The sequence below is a fragment of the Dipodomys merriami genome, unplaced genomic scaffold (assembly GCF_024711535.1).
Source record: "Dipodomys merriami isolate MVZ:Mamm:240054 unplaced genomic scaffold, mDipMer1.0.p SCAF_3, whole genome shotgun sequence".
Taxonomy (NCBI): Eukaryota; Metazoa; Chordata; class Mammalia; order Rodentia; family Heteromyidae; genus Dipodomys; species Dipodomys merriami.
In genome coordinates, this window is record NW_027204492.1 from 102,062,022 (window position 1) to 102,082,871 (window position 20,850).

Here is a 20,850-nt window from a genome sequence, read left to right on the forward strand (position 1 = left end):
ACAAGTTATACTGACATCAAATATAGTGAAAGCAGGGGTTATACTGTGGGGGAGGGACATAAAAAGCAACATAGAGATAATCTTATAAATGTGTTAGAAACACATGCATGAAAGAAAAATACATTAAAATACATATCTAAGGGTTCATTGTCCTGACATCACATTATCTGACCTTTTCCGCTTGACTCATACGTTAAGTGTCAACAGTATTACATGCTGTTTTCAGAACTGTCATTGAACACCTGAATAATTTTGTTTCTAGGGTAATCACAGTATTTTCCCAAGGTAGAAAGGAAGCAAGTTTTCTCAAGTTTACTAAGCTACTGTAGTGACTAATTAGAAAAGACATGACCTGTTTCAGGACAATAACAACTATAAGAGATAAACCTAGGCAGCAGATGTTACAGAGTTATTTTTCACTTTATAAAATAGTTTTTTACAAGACTTCACTGGATTAGAATCTCACCAATCATATTTGTAATAGAATGCATTCTATGTACTGTACAAAATATAGTATATAAAATATAATGACAGCATATTTAATTATTTTGGCAACATAGTAAACTAATATACAATTTTCATGACAAGTTTTTAAATTTTAAATAAAACATCCACTAGGATCTATTATGTAAGTGATGGCCACTGACCCTCAATCTATACAAAATTTAAATTTAAAAGTATACAGATTATAGTACAAGCAAGACAGGGAGTGCCAAATAATTTCTAATGTAGCATCTTCAAAATCACTTTCTAAAGTAGATAAAGTTACATATATATTGCCATTTACAAGATATATATAATATATAATATTAATTTATCATTTTTACTATATTTATTTATTATTATTCACTATCCTTGCTATTCATTCAGATGCATTAAATATTTTTATTATTTATTGAGTTGCTTGTCTTCTTTTTTGTTAGTACTGAAGATTTAATCTATGCTCACCTTTGAGGTAAGCATCTACCCTAAAACTTTGCCTTTTCACAAATATCATTAATGAGAATAAGTTAATAAAATAAAACAGAGTCATGACTGAAAACTTTTTTTTAGTTCTGCTTCATTATATTATAATTTAGAAACATGTACCTTCCATGGCAGTAAATGAATATGGCAGTCATAAAATGTAATGTATCTCACTAAGTCAAGATTCAGTACTAATGGAATATGTCATTTTCTGTTACAAATATGTCATTTTCTGTGCTGCTGACAATATAGGCAGGCCAGATCTCTGAATGACATATATAGGGCTCAGGGTCAGTCAGTCAGTTGTGTCTGTCTTTTGCCTCCCTAGATTACAGCAGCTTGCAAGAACTAAGTCAAGCTCCCCTCTTAGATTGACCTTCACAGTTATATTGTATGCTTTCTGGACCTTTCTCTCAACAAAGGGCTGTCCGTACATTTGCTGATATTTGAAAGTTATTTAAAAGGGGCAAAGTTCTTTCTTTCAACATTTAGCAATCACACATGGATGCTACTTAAAAAATGCCAAGCTGTAATAACATATTGATTGTAATTCAAACCTACCTATTTACATACATTATATGAATGTAGATGCCATTATAATATTTTCCCTAAGTATTTTGCTTTTTAGTGTAGTTACTTTGTAAAAAGAAATAGTTTAAATGATCATTATCAGATTTTTCCAGTTGAGAAGATGGAAGTAATTAAAAGAGGACACAAGGGATATACAAAGGAAAAGCAGACATGACCAACAGATGGCATTGGAAAGGAAATGCAGAGAACAAGGGAAAAAAATCCATGAACTTCTTCATTTAATTGACTCACTATTAATGAATTGTGTATATTTGTGAATAAACCAGAGAACTGACAGATTTAAAATTACCAGGGTTGGTTAGATGGGTTTATCTAAATGAGAAAAAATACTCAAAAAGATAAGTATGCATCTAATAACTCAGGTTTGTGTAGTTCTGGATGCTTTTTTCTTATAATTTAAGAACAAGATGAGACAAATCTCTCAAGTCTTGGACAATGAAATTCTCTTGGATATTTTCATATTCCTATAAAAGGATATATTAATTTTAGGTACTCTGACTAGTGTAGGCCACACTTCCCCCCCCCCCCTCAGAATTTAATATTATGTACTCTACCTGTTGGAATTGACAACATTTTCCAAGTTGGAAAGGACAAAAAAAATAAATTCTTAAGGAAATGAAAAGTGAAACTATAAGCCAGAGAAAGCAGTGCATTTTTTAGGTATCACATATCTTTTTCTTTGATATTCTTTATTATTTTTACACATTTTCCCTCCCTCCCTACTTCTTTCTTTCCTTCCTTTTTTCTTTCCTTCTATCCATCCTTCCTCCATTTTCAGATACAGTCTAACAATGTTGTCCAGGCTGATCTTAAACTTGTCACCTTTCGGCTTAGCTTCCTGAGTACTGGGATTAAAGGCATGCAACACACATGTCCTTCTTTGTTCAATAATTTACTTACTAGTAACTAGTAAGTAGGTTATTTCAAATCAACTACTACATAAAAAATCCACATATTAAGGTTACATTTCTCTAAATAGTGAATGATTTATCTTATACAATGAGAACTGGAATTGGATAATAAAACAAAGCAAGGTCCTTTGAAGAATCAAAACCTCCAAGTTAATATCTATAGTTCAATTAGTAGCTTGTTTGTCCACTGACAAGAAAGGAGTTACAGTGTTTCTCAGAATGACTTGTGAACAGATATCTCCCTGTTCCTTCAAATGATTGCATAGACAAGATTTTCAATTCAATAAAAAATAAATTTTATGTGATGTCTTTATTATTTGTTTTATGAAGATAATGTTAAAAATAGCTTTATAAATTATTCTATCTTGTGAAACACTATAGTAAGATATATTGCATTGATTTATTTTGCATTCAAAAACAATGAGAAGAAAACCACTGGACAACCATCAAATATAAGATTATGTTAATAATGTTGTCAAGTAAAGATACTCTAATTAAGCCTTAAGTTTTTCATTATTTCTATGTTCATTATGGCTGTCCATAAGGGAAATACCAATCAAAACAACACCGAGATTCTACCTCACTCCAATTAGAATGTTCATAAATCAAGGAAACAAATAATAGCAGACACTGGCAAAAATGTGAGAAAAGGGGAACCCTATTAGACTATTGGTACGAATATAAGTGCGTTCAACCATTCTGGGAAGCAGCATGGAAGTTCCTCTATAATTCAGTATTTCCACTCCTGGGCATTTATCAAAAAGACTACAATTTAGGTTATAATAAAGCCATCAACACAACCATGTTCACTGTAGCAGTATTTACTATAGCCAAAGTATGAAATGAGCCCAGATGCCCTCAAGTGGATGAATAAATGAAGAAAATGTGATATATGTGTGTGTGTGTGTGTGTGTGTGTGTGTGTGTGTATGTATATATATATATATATATATATATATATATATATATATATATATATATATACATGATGAGATTTTACTCATCCATTAGAAAGATATGGAAAGGTTAAAATGAAAATTTTACTCATCCATTTTTAAAGAAATGGAAAGACCTGGAAAAAATTATGCTAAATAAAGTAAGTCAGGCCCAGAGAGAAAAATGCTGCATGTTCTCCCTCATATGTGGAAGCTGGAATTAGCTTACAAACTAATAAGTAAATGCATTAGGTGGAATGTTAGTATATTCAAATGCATTAACTGAAATATGGTAGATTCAAAGAACTCAAGTAGTGTAATTCCTTATACTTATAAAGTCAAAATCAAAGTTCAACAAAATGAACACCAGGAAACAGGTACTTGAAAGGGGTAGAGTGTGGTTATGGAGAGAGGAGAAGAAGAATAAAGAGAAGAAGAAGGGGAGAATGCAGTCAAGAATTCAATGTATATCCAACAAAATTAAGAAAAGGGAGGGAGGAGGAAGGTTAGAAAAGATAGGTGAGAATATTGAAAGGGGTGTATTTGTAAATTGCTTTGTCAAATGGCAACTCCTTTGTGCAACAAATAAAAATAATTTTATAAAATAAATAAATCCCCTTCTCCTTGGCCTGAAATGCTTAGTCTACCTGACTCCTTAAAAATACATTGTTTTTGAAATGATTGAAATGTCTATATAAAATATGGCCACATCTGAGAAATGACTTTTCAAAATTTGTTAATAGAGGAGTACAATTTTAATAAGACTCAGCATACCATAGTTAAGAATTAGATATAAATTTAGTATACTTGTTTTATACATGCATTGTTAAATACTATCTATCATTTTCCATTTAAAAATAATAGTAAGTTACTATTTGCACATGTATTACAGTTCAAAGGGCTTGTTCTGCTACCAAAGAAGCATATCAATACCATGCTAGATAAATCCTATGTCTGTTTTTGTTCCAAGTTAGCAAATAAAACTAGTGGCAGTGTTAGAAAATAGTTGACTATAATACTTTTGTGGATTATATATACTTCATCATAACTTTGCTAATTCTAACATGGATAGATTGTAACTAAAGATCACATTTGTAGTCATTTCTAGAGAACTAATTTACATTTTCATTCATATTCTCACTGCAGGAAAACTAATAACATTGATAACTTAATAGTAAGGTTACCATTTTATTTTCAGCTACATACATTAAAAGTACCTTAATTCTTGAGCTCTTAGTGTAAAAAGAAATTTCTTAACAAAATGAATATAGAACTCAAAATGTATTTTTGATCATGTTATATACCATTCCACATAAAGTAATCAATGCTCTTCAAAATATATATTATATACATATATTTCATTACTCTATATTTATTTTTGTTATTATTGTGGTTCTTGTTTTGAGATAGACTAGGTTGGCCTCCAACTCACGATTCTCCTTACTCTATCTCCAGAATGCTGGCATTACAGATACATGCCTGGTTAAATTCATAGTAAAATTCAAATATAAATAACACCTAATGGATTTTAATAGTATATTACATATATTTATACTTAAAAGGAGAAATTTTCTATGACCTGGTTTAACAAATTATACTGAATCCGACAAAATGCAATCTATACTTATCTATTAGATATATACACTATAGTTTTCACTTGAATACAAATGAATATATTTAGCAAATTATGTTTTATCTATGTCATTTTGTCCAAATTACTAATTCCTCATTATAATGGATCAGATTTTTAAATGCTTTTTTTTTTTTCTTGTTGGTCATGGGGGCTGAACTCTGGGCCTGGGTGCTGTCCCTTAGCTCTACAGCTCAAGGCTAGTGCCTTATCACTTGAGCCACAGCACCACTTCTGGCTTTTTTCTGCTTATGTAGTGCTGAGGAATCAACCCAAGGGCCTCATGCATTCAAGGCAAGCACTCTACCACTGAGCCACCTTCCCAGCCCTGCTTTTTTTTTTTTTTTTTTGTCGGTCGTGAGGCTTGAACTCTGGGCCTGGGCGCTGTCCCTCAGCTCTTCAGCTCAAGGCGAGCGCTCTACCACTTGAGCTACAGCGCCACTTCCGGTTTTCACTTCCGGTTTTCTGGTGGTTTATTGGAGATAGGAGTCTCACAGTCTTTCCTGCCCGGGCTGGCTTTGAACCGCGATCCTCAGATCTCAGCCTCCTGAGTAGCTAGGATTACAGGCGTGAGCCACCAGCGCCCAGCTTATGCCCTGCTTTTTAATCTTAATGATGACATTTATTTAGATGAATTTGCACCTTTCCCCCAAAGTACAGAAATGGCATTTTAATGTATTGATAGGTATTATAAGTCAAATAGTTTTATATTCTCTTTTTAAAACAATTCAAACATTAAACATGATACTGCAATATTGTCACTAAAATCTTGAGGTTTATCTCATTCCCCAATAATTATTTAAGTAGCACATGCCTTGGTCCCAAGGCACACATTAAAGGGAATGAAGTTTAGCTCAGAGCATGACTATACTATAGACTTGTTTTTACTACCAGAATGCATTGAAAAAAACACATAGAGTAAGATAAAAGAATTACTCACCCAGTTGAGTCTCCTGAATTGTCAGCTTACTTTCCACAGGATACAAAAGCTTAGGTGGCTTATCAGTCAGAGGGGCTGGAAAACAACAATAAAACAATGAAAGATTTATAGTTAGGCTGCATGAACTGAAGGATAGACTACAGTTTCTTTTCTCAAAGATGTTACCATTCTCAAAGTAACATCAAAGCACTCTACCAAATAATGACTTCCATGTCATAGGTACGACCTTCAACCAAGCTAAAATGCTATTATTCAATTATACAAGAGTAAAGTATAACACTTCCAGATTGACAGTCAAATAACACTTGAATTACAGAATCAAGATTGTTCTGTCCTGTAGAACATATGGCTATATTTCAGGAAAATAATTTCAATTTGTTTCTCATTTTTGTTTTAGAGGTGTGCCCTGCATTGATATTACACACAATACATGTGACTCATATTGCAACCTTATTTTCACATACAGTGTGTTATTGTCCATAATTACATTCTCAGTTTTCACATATTGGATAATATTGCCTCAAATCAACAATTTAGTAATTATTTCATACATACATATTAGCTAAATAGGGAAATGATATGGTATTAGCTTTAATATGAGCATGAGCATGCACATCTACACAAAAGAGGATGTTAAATGATATTTGACTTTTAATGTAAACCATTGGTTACTATTATCTGTTATATGTTATAGTATTTATTGGTGGTTTGCCTGATATAGTCTGATTTTAAGGTTCTATACATGTCTGCTCTGTGCACTTGTCAATTTCAATTATGACCAGAAGAGCTTGCTAGTAAGCATCTTTGAGGAAATATTTCTCATTGCATATTCCATTCTTAGCTAAACTAGACTATTTGAACTTAGGACTAATAGTTCTTCTTCATGAAGCCTTCTCCTCCCTCTCTGATTGAATTGCCTAGGTCCCTGGAAACCTGTCACTGCAACTTCTACTTTGTATCAAGTATGGAAATGATCAATTAAGGTTGCTGAACTAAATGTTTTTGCTTTGAGGCCTTTATTCCTTCTTTGCCAGGAGGACATGCCAGCTTCGTTGATAACTGGAAGGAGGATCAAGACAGAATTGCCAAGAGTTGGCTGAATGTAGTTATCACCAGAGGATTCAAGAATTCTAACTGCTTTGGCTGTTTGCCTCCATCTCTCTTGAACATAATGCATAGTTAGTGCAAATGGATGATGTGCTCCAAGTAAAAAACAAAACAAAACAAAACAAAACAGGGCTGAGTATGTAGAGTCCTGATTTGAAAAGATCATCCTCACATACAATTGCTTGCTTTAGTTCATACATATTTGTATATATTATTTTCAACGACTATTACCATTGAGTAAGAATATGCATATCACAGGGAGAGGAATGTTTAGATAATTAGTGAGATTTATCACTTTGAAATTCTCAGAGACATGATATTATTCTAAGCCTGATTTGTCTTCATGCTTACTGCTGAAAGTAATGTTAACAGATTTGTTGCATTTGTATGTATGTATGTATGTATGTATGTATGTATGTATGTATTTAGCCAGCCCTGGCGCTTGAACTCAGGGTCTAGACACTAACCCTGAGCTTCATTTGTTCAAGGCTAGCACTATACCACTTGAGCCACAGTGCCACTTCTGGCTTTTTCTGTTTATGTGGTAATAAGGAATTGAATCCAGGGCTTCATGAATACTAGGCAAGTATTCTACCACTAAGCCACATTCTCAGGGACAGATTTGTTAATTTTACCATCTAAGTAATCAGACTATTCACTATATTTTGGAAAAAATATTTCACTGTCAATGCATCAGTTGTTCCAATTCTAAGACTCTGGTATCAAATGATCTCTGTGAACTTCAAAAACAATTATGATACCAAAATAACTGGCTTGGTAAATTTATTCAGTATATAAAAGCTTGTGATTCTATAGTTACAAGTTGCTAATTTGGTAGTTTGTTTGAAAAGGTAGTTGAGAATAATATTCTCTGTCCAAATACCTCTCCCAGTAGTCTATGGTAAGAAGGAAAAGATCTATAGAGGAAATTAATGAAATCCATATGTTGTCCATTTGTTCAGAAATATAAAATGGTTTTGTGCTACCTTTCATTCAGTGTGCTAACTTTCATTCATATAGTCTACCTTTCATCCAGTGGCAGAATGTTATCTTAACACCTTTCATATGCAGTCATGTGACAAACACCAAGTTAAAATTGAATTCTTCAAATTGAAGTAATGAAATCATAGAATGCTGGGATCAGAGAATTCTATGTTTATTGATTTTGTGAAGTTTTCAAACCATATTCCATAAAGAAATACGATTGACACAGAACCATTCTGAAGAAAGGGCCAAGAATGACCTGATATTTTGTGGTGCTACCCACTTCTTTTTGACAAAAGTGTTTCAAGGGTTATCTTATTTATGTGTACATGACCTCAGATTTCATTATTATTACTTAATGGAATTTATTGTACAAATTAGTTTCATAGTGACATTTCCATACATGCATATGTTGTGCTTTAATTACATCCATTCTCTCAAATACACTTCTTCCTTCTTGCACCACCCAGAGTACTCAAACCCCAATCATTTTCTCCTTCCCTAAAAGCTCATCTCAACTCATCCTTTTTTGTTCTAGTAACCTTCCATAAATGAGAGACAACATGTGATACATTTCTCTCTGTGCTTGGCTAATTTGATAACCTCCAATTCCATCCATTTTCCTGCAAGCGCATGACTTCATTCTTCTTCAAGGCTGAATAATACCCAATGGTGTATGCCACAGTCTTTTTTATTGTTATTGTAAAGGTGATGTACAGAGAGGATACAGTTACATAAGTCAGGTAATGAGTACATTTCTTTTCTAACAGTGTCACCTTTTCCCTCTTTTTCTCCCAGTATTTTCCCTCCTACCCTTCCTCCCTCACAAATTGTATAGTTCATTTTCAACATAGTGTCTAGTGAGGTTTGTTACATTCTTTGGTTTCCTCCATAATTGATGGATACCTAGGTTCTATAGCTATCTGGAACTGTGGCACAAGGAACAAGGGGATATAAGTATATCATTCATAAGCTGACTTTATTTTTTCCAGTATATACAAAAGGGTTGTATATCTGGATTATATAGTTCTAGTCTCAGTTTTATGAAGAATGTTCATATTGGTTTTTCATAGTGGCTGTGCAAATTTACTAATACACAATCCCAACAAAGATTTCTTTTTCTACATATGCTTGCCAAAATTTGTTGTGTTTTTTTATTTGTTCATTGTAACTGTCACTCAAGACTACTCAGATCAATTCAGCTGATATATTTTAAATACTACAATGTGCCAGATATTGCAATAGGTGGATTGGAATGTCTTTGGGTTTTGTCTTTATGCCTTTTAGATATATATAGTATAATTATAAAAGAAAGCCATTCTGGCCTGATTTAAATCTTTTGTTTTAGAAATCAAGAATCTGAGAGCTTCTGCAGGGCAAAAGAAATATGTAGCAAGATCAATAGAAAGCCCACGGATTGGGAGAAGATCTTCATTATTCATACAACAGACAAAGGCCTCATATCTAAAATATACTTAGAACTCAAAAAATTAAATCTCCCAAACAAATCCTCAAAGAAACAACCACCACATTAATAAGTGGGCTAAAGACTTAAAGAGAAACTTCTCTGAAAAGGAAATAAGAATGGCCAATAAACACATGAAGAAATGCTCAACTTCCCTCTGTACAATATGTTCACAAATGAAATAAAATAAATGCTCAACTTCTCTAGCCATTAAAGAAATACAAATCAAAAACAACATTGAGATTCTACCTCACCCCAAGTAGAATGGCTATAATCAAGAAATCTAGTAACAACAGATGTTGGAGGGGATGTGGCCAGAAGGGAACCCTACTGCATTGTTGGTGGGAGTGTTAACTTGTTCAACCACTCTGGAAAGCAGTATGGAGGTTCCTCAAAATACTTCACATAGAGCTCCCCTATGACCCAGCAATTCCACTTTTGCGCATTTACCCAAATAATCACAAACAAGGCCATACTAAAGTTACCAGCACAACTATGTTTATCACAGCATTATTTCCCAAAGCTAAGATATAGAACCAAGTCAGACAGACCCCCCTCAGTATGTGTGTGTGTGTGTGTGTGTGTGTGTGTGTGTATTAGAATTCTATGCCTCCAACAAAAAAGAATCACACTGCCCCATTTGTTAGGAAATGGAAAGACTTGGAAAAAATTATATTAAGTGAAGTAAGGTAGACCCAAAAAAACACAGGTCCCATGGTTTCCCTTACTTGCAATAACTAGTATACATCTAAGATAATCTTGCCAGAGATGCAGAAAAGTTCAAAAGCTATGTACATATAACCATATAAGATGATGCTAAGTGAAATAAACCCAAAGATAGGGACACACGAGGTTTTTTCTTTGTTGCTGTTTTTGATGTACTATGTTTTTTTGTTTCTTTTTGTTTGTTTGTTTATTGGTGGTCATAGGGCTTGAACTCTGCTCTTGGACGCTGTCCCTCAGCTCTTGAGCTCAAGTCTAGCACTCTACCACTTGAGCCATGGCGCCACTTCCGGTTTTCTGGTGGTTTATTGGAGATAAGAGTCTTACAGACTTTCCTGCTTGGGTTGGCTTTGAACCATGATCCTCAGATCTCAGCCTCCTGAGTAGCTAGGATTATAGGCGTGAGCCACCAGCCACCAGCGCCTGGCCTTTTTATTTCTTTTTTTTTTTTTTGTCGGCCGTGGGGCTTGAACTCTGGGCCTGGGCGCTGTCCCTCAGCTCTTCAGCTCAAGGCGAGCGCTCTACCACTTGAGCTACAGCGCCACTTCCGGTTTTCTGGTGGTTTATTGGAGATAGGAGTCTCACGGTCTCTCCTGCCCGGGCTGGCTTTGAACCGCGATCCTCAGATCTCAGCCTCCTGAGTAGCTAGGGTTACAGGCGTGAGCCACCAGCGCCCGGCTTTTTATTTCTTTTGTATGTTCTTTCTCCTATGGTATAATCCCTGTTTTCACTATATTTCATTCTGGTGCTCTGCATCTTGTATATACATTTTTCTAATTTGGGGAGAGTAAGGGAAATAACAAAATGCTGAAACAAGGATACAGGTTGACCCATTGTGACAATGAGATGTGCAAGACACTATGTTGAAAATGAATTTTACAACTTCAGGGGTGGGGAGGAAGGCGTTGGGGATGTGGGAAGGGAAGGGATGGTAGGGGAAAAAACAAAGGACTGGGTAACAATGCTCGATAGGAAATGTACTCATTACCTTACTCATGCAACTGTAACCTCTTTGTACAGTATTTTTACAAGAAAACATTTTTTAAAAAAGGGAATAAACAGTTGGTCCATAAACAAAGCCAATGAAGTTTAAAGTATTTGCTAGATCTTATCTTCCCAAACTGTTGTGTACCCTTGGAAAAAATCTTTCAAGACACTACACTATAGGCTGGATATAGTCTCCCCTCAAGGCATATATAAGAAGTTTGAGGAGTGAAATATGCAATTAAATCATCATAACCTAAAACAGAGAGTTTTGCTGTGTATCTAGCGTCTTCTGTAAGTGACATATTTGTAGTTGCATATTATGCTATGACAATTATCAGTTTCGGACAATGCTCTTTTGACTAGCCTTTCTGTGGTAAAATGGAATGGAAATTCCACATAATACAACTGCTGAACTACTAGTTTGTCATACTAGCAAAATCACTGAAAAGAAGATCACTAAGGTTAATATGTAACTCAGTTTCACAATCACTTGAAGGTAATAGATTTTATTGTTATAAAGGAAGAACATGCACATAATTGTCTATTATTTGAATGCTTTTGGCACATTGTGTATATTAATCTAATTGAACTGACAGAAGACAGAACTGGAAAACAAAGCAAGAATAATAATGACCAATCAAAAATAATAAATATACAAATTGAAGAATGTTCTTTACTTTATTCATTTGTGGATATTAAACTGGGAAGAAAATGAAATAAAATATGTATAATTAAAAATCAGATCACGACTACACCATCTGATATTTCATTGTGAAGAAAACAACTTGTTTTGGATGGGATATTTTTATTTCTTAAACAGATATAAAGTAATTGAAATCACTAAAAAAACAAAGGAAGTCCAACAAACATAACATCAACTTAATATGTCTTCAAATTGTAACCATTCTGGATGCTAGTAATTAACACCTATAATTCTAGCTTCTCCAAAGGTTAATATCTAAGAACTGCAGTTTAAAGTCATCCTTGGCAGACAAATCCAAGAGACTCTCATCTTTAATGAAGCAGAAAAAATGTCCAACTAGAGACATGGAACAAGTGATAGAGCACAAGTTGTAAGTAAAAAAAAAAAAAGTCAAGGAGAGCATGAGGTATGCGCACACACAATTATTATTAATTATTATTATTATTATTATTATTATTATTATTATTATTATCATCATCATCATCATCATCATCAGTCATGGGGCTTGAGCTCTTGGCTGGGTGCTATTCCACAGCTCTTCAGCTCAAGGCGAATGTTCTACCACTTGAGCCATAGCTCCACTTCTGGCTTTTTCTTCTTATGTGGTGCTGAGGAATTGAACCCAGGGCCTCATGCATGCAAGGCAAGCACTCTACCACTGAGCTACCTTCCCAGTCTCATAATTATTTTTGTTTATCAAAAAAATCATTATAGCAGAGATGTTTCTCTCAATAGCTATGCATTATATATCACTTTGTAAACCAACAATCTCTTAATTTATTCTTCATTTTATTAGCATTAAAGCTGATAGTCATTCGCAATAATAGCAGGCCTCTCTCACAGAATTATTGATAGATCTCAGTTGACAAAACTATTCTTTAGTGTAGAAGGGGAATTTTAAGGGCATTCATATTGCTTACTTGTTTCCAGTTAGAGGAATGTTTAGAAATCAGTGTACATGAAGATATATACACAATTAATTCCTTATCTATGTTAACATTCCCTAACTCTTCATGAAGGGACACTGAGTGTCCTTAATGTCCTCATTGTCTGAATGCTTGAGCTATAGCACAGAAAAAAATATGATCTCGTCTTCTTAAAACAAAAAAATTACAATAAAATAGGAGAAAGAGGACATGATGGTTTAATCATTTGAATGTTTTTTGTTTGTTTGTTTTTTTGTTGGACATGGAGCTTGAACTCTGGGCTTGAGCGCTGTCCGTGTGCTCTTCAGCTCAAGGCGAGCGCTCTACCACTTGAGCCACAGCACCACTTCCAGTTTTCTAGTGGTTTATTAGAGATAAGAATCTCACGGAGTTTCCTGCCCAGGTTGGCTTTGAACCATTATCCTCAGATCCCAGCCTCCTGAGTAGCTAAGATTACAGGCGTGAGCCACCGGTGGCCAGCTTGAATGTTTTTAAAAGGAGAGAAATGTGCAGTAGCTAGTATAAATATATTTTTCTCTGATGAGCAGCTCACCCCATTCAAAATATAATTTAACTCCTCACATATGTATCCCTCTAATATGATTGAGAATATTCAATATTTCTTCAATACCTATATTCATACTACCGTAAAATTTGTTCTTTCAGATTCATAAAAAATTATAATGTATTTAACTAGGTTCATTCTCTACTTTGTTTCTTAAGAATATTATAGTGAGTTAGGGAAGATCACACACTTAGGGAATGTCCTAACTCAGTTTGGAAAGCTAGAGAATTTACTATATCATAGCCTTAGTCTTAAAATACATGAAATATGTAGACTTCCAATAAGGATCTATGGGAAGGTTCAAGAAAGAATTTGTTTAAGTAACTGCATGGACTAGGTGAAAAATAAATCTGTTCCAGTGATATCCATCAATCGGAAAACAGCAGTTAGCATTCTCTGTATCCTGATATGAAAATGATGATTACTATTTCTGAAATAATGCACTAGAAGTTTAAACAAGGGTTCCAAAGAGTTTAGAGGTCTGCGTTTAAGCCACAGTACTGGTATGCATGTGTGTCTCACACACACACACACACACACACACACACACACACACACACACACACACAAGTTTAGACCTTGTATTTAAGAATCATTTATACTTCCAACTGTCATTTGTCTAACAGGGAAACTGACTTAACTTTAGAATTTATTTGTAAAAAGAAATTAATAGCTTTAAATGTGCCACACAATGTACTGGGATTGTAAAAGGCTCAAACAAAGCACAGCTTTTAAAGATTGCAATATCTCACAGAACTTGCAATCTACATAATTATCAATGCCTCCATAATTCAATTTCAAGAGCATTTATCTAGTCACTAAAATAGCAAGTATTGAGTTTGAAATAAATGGATGAGCAAGACAGAGTCATCCATAGGGATGCTTATAAATGAGAGTATATCTGTGAGCTACATGGTAAGTATTATGCTCAGGAATTTCTTCATGAACTCATTTCAATCGAATAAGTAAAACTGGTCATAAGCCAATAATCATAGATTTACTCAGAATACACAGAAGATAATAAAATATCTTTTTTGACAATTCCACTTATTTCTTACATTTTTGCATAGGGCCAGTTGTTCTTGTTTTCTTCTATGCTCAAAAGAACTGACAAAACATTGCCTGTATTCCTAGCAAATCAAAGGAACCTTGATCACCAAGACCTTTAACATATGAAGGACTCTATGTAGGATTTTGGCTCTGCTTCTTTTGTCCTGGAATGATTTCACAATAGTTTATTTTTAATTAGTATATATTAGTTTTGTAAAACAATGTGTTTAATTATGACATTTTCTCACATTTATACAAATTTATTTGATTTTATTCATCCTCTATTATACATGTAAGTTCCCTTTCTCTTTTCAAATAACCTATTTTCATGTCTTTATTAGATCTAGATTCTACTTCTGATATAAAACATGAAATATTTGTCCTTTTGAGTTTGGCTTATTTCACTTACAATGATGATCTCTAGTTGCATCCATTTTCCTAAAGATGACATGATTTTGTTATTCTTTATGGCTGAATAAAACTCCATTATCTGTCTGTCTGTCTGTCTATCTATCTATCTATCTATCTATCTCTCTATCTCTCTATCTCTCTATCTATCTACCTATCTATGAGAAAGAGTGTGATAATAACTATGGGCCTGCAGGTACATGTACCATATGTTGACTTTGATTTCTTTGAGTATTCCCAAGGAGTGGTACCACAAAGTCATTCAAGATAGTTCAAAACATATATGTAAGAACAGGACTTTTGAAACTATGAGAGTAAAACATTGAAAATACTAGCATAGAAAAGAACTTTCTGAATAAGACTCCAATCACTGATGAAATGAGAATAAGAATTGAAAAAAATGGGCATTGTTTACTATTGCCAAGATATGGAATCAACCCAGATCACTCTCAGTGGATGAATGGATGAAAAAAAAACGTGGTATATATAAACAGTGGAACTCTTCTCATCTGTAAGAAAGAATGATATTATAACATTTGTAAAGACATGGAAAGTCTTGGAAAAATTGTATTAGATGAAGTAAGCCAGATCCAAAGAAACATAGGTTGCATGGTTTACCTCATTTTTGGTAACTAGAATGTGCCTATAAATCTACAAGTAAACACATTGGATGGTAAAAGAAAAAGAAATGCCTTGGGATATGATAAATTATTCATGTCTCTATGCATTCACACAGAGTAAGACCAAAGGAGGATCACAAAGGTCCAATAGATATGTGCATCTGACCATATAAAATAATATTTAATGAAATGAACTCCACAAAATAGAAACAAGAGTTTTTTTTTCCTTTGCTGCTGTTGTGTGTGTGTGTGTGTGTGTGTGTGTGTGTTTCTTGTTTGTTCATTTACCTGTCTTTGGGAGGGTAAGGGAGAGCACAGAAATGGTGGGGCAAAGGGTGAACAAATGCAACAGTGATACTCACTAGATACTATGTTGAAAATGAACTATATAACCTGTGGGTGGGAACTGGAGGGAAAAACTGGGAGAGAGCATGGGAAGGGGTGACATTGCTTAACAAATGTACTTTTTATCTGACTTCTTTAACGGTAACCCCTCTGTATAGCACCTTTGCAATAAAAATACATGATTTTTTTAAAGTATTATTTAATAAAAGGAACTGAGCTGGCACCAGGCGCTCACACCTGCAATTCTAGCTACTCAGGAGGCTGAGATCTGAGGATCGTGGTTGAAAACCAGCACAGGCAGGAAAAGTCCATGAGATTCTTCTCTCCAATTAATCACCAGAAAAGCAGAAGTGGCACTGTGGCTCAAGTAGTAGAGCTTCAAGAGCCATGACTGACAAAAAAAAAAAAAGGGGGGGGGAGGGACTGAAAAATGGGATTGCAATCAAAGTAAAAGTGTCTGTACCATAAAGGAAATAATCAATAATGAAGAGAAGGCTTTCACAATAAGGAAAATTTATTGTACCTAGTCATCAGACAAGGAATTAATATCCAGAATATATAAAGGTCACAGAAAAGTAAACACTAAAAGCACAAATAAATCAATCAATAAAAAAGCAAAAGGTCAGTAAAGATACTTCTTGAAAGAAGTACAAATGTGCTATAAATCCATGAAGAAATGCTCAAACACCCTTCCCCATAAAGAATCAAAGGATCAAGACAACTCTGTCCATATTATCCTTGTCAAAATTGCTAGCCAAGGCTGGTGAGGATGTGGATGAGGAAAAAGAAGCCTTCCACACTGTTGTTGAAAAGTGAAATTAGCTGCCACTATGGAAATCACCATCAATGTTCCTCAAAAACCTAAAAATAAAACTACTACTAGTTTCTAATAGTGGAACATAGATCTTATGAGAATTGTAGCATATAAACACAATCTCATGGTTCTTGGAGAAGAAAGGAATGGACTTGAGAAAGCAACACATAAAAGGAAAATAAACTTAGAACAAATTAGATGCTTGTTTTTTCCCTTATCTCTAATGCTTTGAAGTTGGAAAACTTCTGATTTCCATAACAAATAATTGTAACAATTGTAATAATTGTAATTCACAACAGTCACAAAGCAGAATAAGTCTCAAAGAAGGAGAAGAAAACGTTTACCTGAGTAGAAAAATGCAGCAAAAGTAGTTTATAAATAAATAAATAAGTAACATATACATACACTATAACATCAATTTAGGAGTCAAATGATGAAATTGTTAATATATTTATCAAAATAAATTTATTGAAAAAAATCCAAGAAATTAAATATGTAAATTTTGATAACTCTATTTTACTCAATCTGATAGGTGATTACTATAATAAAATAAAAAGAAATATGTTTGTTCATTTAACAGAAGGTTTTGGCAGAACTAGAGCTTAAAAAATAGGCAATCTTATGTTTGAGCTACATCTTCAGTTATTTTTCCTTATCATTTTTTCAGATAGGGCCTCACAGTTTCGTCCAGCTCTAGCATGGAAATGTGATCTTCATCTACAGCTTCTGAATTCCTGGATTTACAGGTGTGTTCATCACTGTTAGCTTGTTGGATGAAATGGAGATTCATTATATTTTTACTTGGGATGACCTGGAACTGAGATCTTCCTGATCTATGACTTCTGATAAACTGTGATTACAGGTATGAGCCACTGTATCCATTCTACTCAACCAATAGATTATTCTAGTAATTAAAGCAAAGACAGACCATATTTCTACTTGCATGGAGCAAGCATTTCACAAAGTAAAATACAAAATAAATATTTACATAAATACATATATAAATATTATAATGTCAAGAATTTGAAATTCCATAAATGAAGCAGCTAAAGAGATAGAGACTAATGCAGGGGCTATTTTAGAGAGGACTATTAGGAAAGTTTGCTTCAAAGACCATTTGAAACAGATCTTTCTGAAGGGAGGAAATGAGCCATGTGAATACCTAGAAGGAAGAGCAAATGTAAAGGTGCTGAGATGAGCATGTACTTGGAATAGATGAAAGAGGCCATTATAGCTAGATTGATGTAAGAGATTTGCAGTGAGTTCAGAGACAGCCATGGGCAGGCAGGGCCCTATAGAAAATGTCATTTGTCCAGAAGATTACAAGTCAGGATATAGTAAAGGCACTTCACAACTGTGTTCATTGCTGCTATATTCACTATAAAAAGCCATATTCTAGAAACATCCCAAGATACCCTTTTGTGGATAAATGGATCAAGAAAAATGTGATATATACATATATTATATAATGAAATTTTACTCATGCATAAGGAAGAATATTATATTATTTGCATACAAATGAACGAATCTGGAAACTAATTATGTTAAGTGAAGTAAGTCAGGGCTAGAGAGATAAAGTATACATGCTTTCTCTCATATGTAAACATGTACAGAGCCATACTCATATATACAGAAACACGGTAAATAAAATTTGGCATATGAAGGCAAGACCTTCAGTGGTGCAACTTCTTTGAACAACTAACTCATTGTATAAAAATGAGTAGCAGGAAGCTGGCACTGAGGTTTCAGCAGGTCAAGGAGAAAGAGGCAAATGAGTAAAGAGAGGAAGACTTGGGGAATGCATTCATAGCTTTCATTGCATATATGTGAAAGTGAACTATAGTAATTGATGTAGAGTGTGAGGATGGTCAAAAGAGAGGAAAGTATTGAAACGGGTGACATTGGTCAAGATGTGTTATACTTGTAAACTGATACATTGAAGTTAAATGTCTTTGTATAATTGCTACTCTTACTCCTACTCTTAGAAAAGACATCCTTTGTTTAAAGTATTATACAAATATTTTGGAAGGCTTTGTGAAGAAGAGAGAGCATAGTATCTATATCTATATAGATACAGATATCTATACCAGATATCTCTCTCAGGTATCTTGATGTTTAAATCTAGGAGGATGGATAGATATGATTAGTTAAGGCAGGAGACAGGCAGGATGCTATTAAAGAAATATTTCTTAGAGAGTTGATGGTACCATGGTACAGGAGGTACAAAAGTTAGGATTGCTTTCTTTTAAGTTTTAATCTGTTAGATGTTTACAAACTATCGTTTGTTACTTCATGCCTGTGAGTCCAAAATGATTCCCTGGTTATAAACTTCATAACAAATAGGTGAGTGGCAATGCCATTTAACAACAAGGGAAGATTTATGTGTCAGTAAGCATCAAGATATAAATTTTAAAAATCAGTTTTGTCATTTTCTTTTATCTGTAGAGACCAATTTCATGATTGATCATTCATTTCTATTTGGAAAAACTGAGCCACTTACTAATGAATTATTGTGAGCTCTTCAAAGACTGAGAAAATGGTCCTTTTAAGTTTTATCTTCCAGACAATTGTTACTCATTCTTTATGAGATACAGTTTGGCTAGACTTGATTAACCTTTGCTTTAACATCATTCATAATAAAAAAAAGTATAGTCTCAAATTTATTTCTTGTGTCATAGAACCAAGGATTTGCTTTTCCAGGAAACTAAGAAAATTCAGCAGCATTATCTTGGTGCATTGTTTCCTTTTCCTTTTCTTTTATTGTAAAGGTGATGTACAGAGTTACATTTACATAAGTAAGGTGATGAGTACATTCTTGGTCCACTGTTACATGAAATATCCTCAGCTAACAAATTGAATATCATTATGTTTAATTTAGTGTTTTGCTCATTATCAAAAGATTTATTTTGAAATACTGTTCTAACACGAGTGATGGAATTTTGTAATATGTTGAGAAAGAGGTTGTAAAGACATGTGTATTTCTAGGTAAACAATTAGAAAACCATTTTCATTGTTTTCAAAAGGAAAGCCCTCATGAAGTTCAATGGTAAAGACAATAAGCATGGAGCTAAAGTCAGGATTCGGGGTCTCTATTTTTCACCTTCTGCATTTACCACTTCAGCTTCCACTACTATTGTCTATATCCCTGCTTGACTTTAATGAGACTCATGGTAGATTGCAAGATTCATTCCTTCATCTACTAAAACCCAATTCTGACTTAGTGACTTTGAGAAAGACATGAAAATAACAGAGTCCACGGGTAGACATAGCATAAATGAGTGTTTTGAGATTTTAGATTTGATTTGTAAAACAATTGCTGCAGTGAAGTTTGCATCAATGTGGTGGAGGACGAATTCTGGTGGCATTTTAATTATCTTAAATACATCTATGTGTATACTTAAAATGAGTTAAAATAGTGGGGAAAGGAAACAATATACAATTATCTAATGAAATTGTGACAAACTGTAAGAAAAGGATTTTGATTGATTTAAGAGCTATAATCAATTAGGTGAGCAGGCTAAATATTGTTTCACTTTGCTTGACAGGTAAGAAAAATGTTAATGGTTGCTGATTAGCTTTTAAGGACAACAGTCAATTCCAAGAAATTATATGCCCTATAATGGATAGTATCAATGCTGCAGCAATGAGGAAAGTGTGCCAAATTATAGTAGCATAGGATTTTTCTTTTTGTTAAGTAAATAAAAGGGTTTCTAAAAAAATGATAAATTTTAAGTCATTTAAGAATGCTTCTAAAAGAAACAAAGAAAAGACAAAAATATGAATATTTTAAATTATCTTCTTGGTTTGGAATAACATGATAAGGCACTATACTTCTACATTATAGTACTGTGTAATTTTCTGCATTTCCAAATTATGTTGAATTGGTTCACAACCAACTAAAAATCAAATTGTTCTTTTCAGAAAACCATCAAATAAACTATTCCGTAAAGAATAACAAAAATAAAATTATTTCACAGCAAAAGTTTCCTAGTACTATTACATTTCACTTAGAAGGAAAGTTACTTTCAATCACTGAATGTGTTTTACTGAAAAAAATTAGCTTAAAAACACTTTGTTTGGTAGCTAGTAATATGTATACCATTTCAATTTATTATTAATGTAGATAGGACCTCATGTGTTTAATTTAATTGACAAAACATCAACTAGATACATTGTTTGCA

At 33.7% G+C, this 20,850-nt stretch overlaps 1 protein-coding gene across 1 annotated transcript in view; it reads right to left on the reverse strand.

Moving 5' to 3' along the window:
• The window catches only part of Il1rapl1 (interleukin 1 receptor accessory protein like 1), a 1,184,015-nt gene that overhangs the window by 281,432 nt on the left and 881,733 nt on the right, over positions 1 to 20,850 (reverse strand). Inside the window, exon 6 of the mRNA XM_070040687.1 lies at positions 5,973 to 6,047. Coding sequence (XP_069896788.1) covers positions 5,973 to 6,047 — 75 coding nt within the window. The remainder of the gene's footprint in view (positions 1 to 5,972; positions 6,048 to 20,850) is intronic.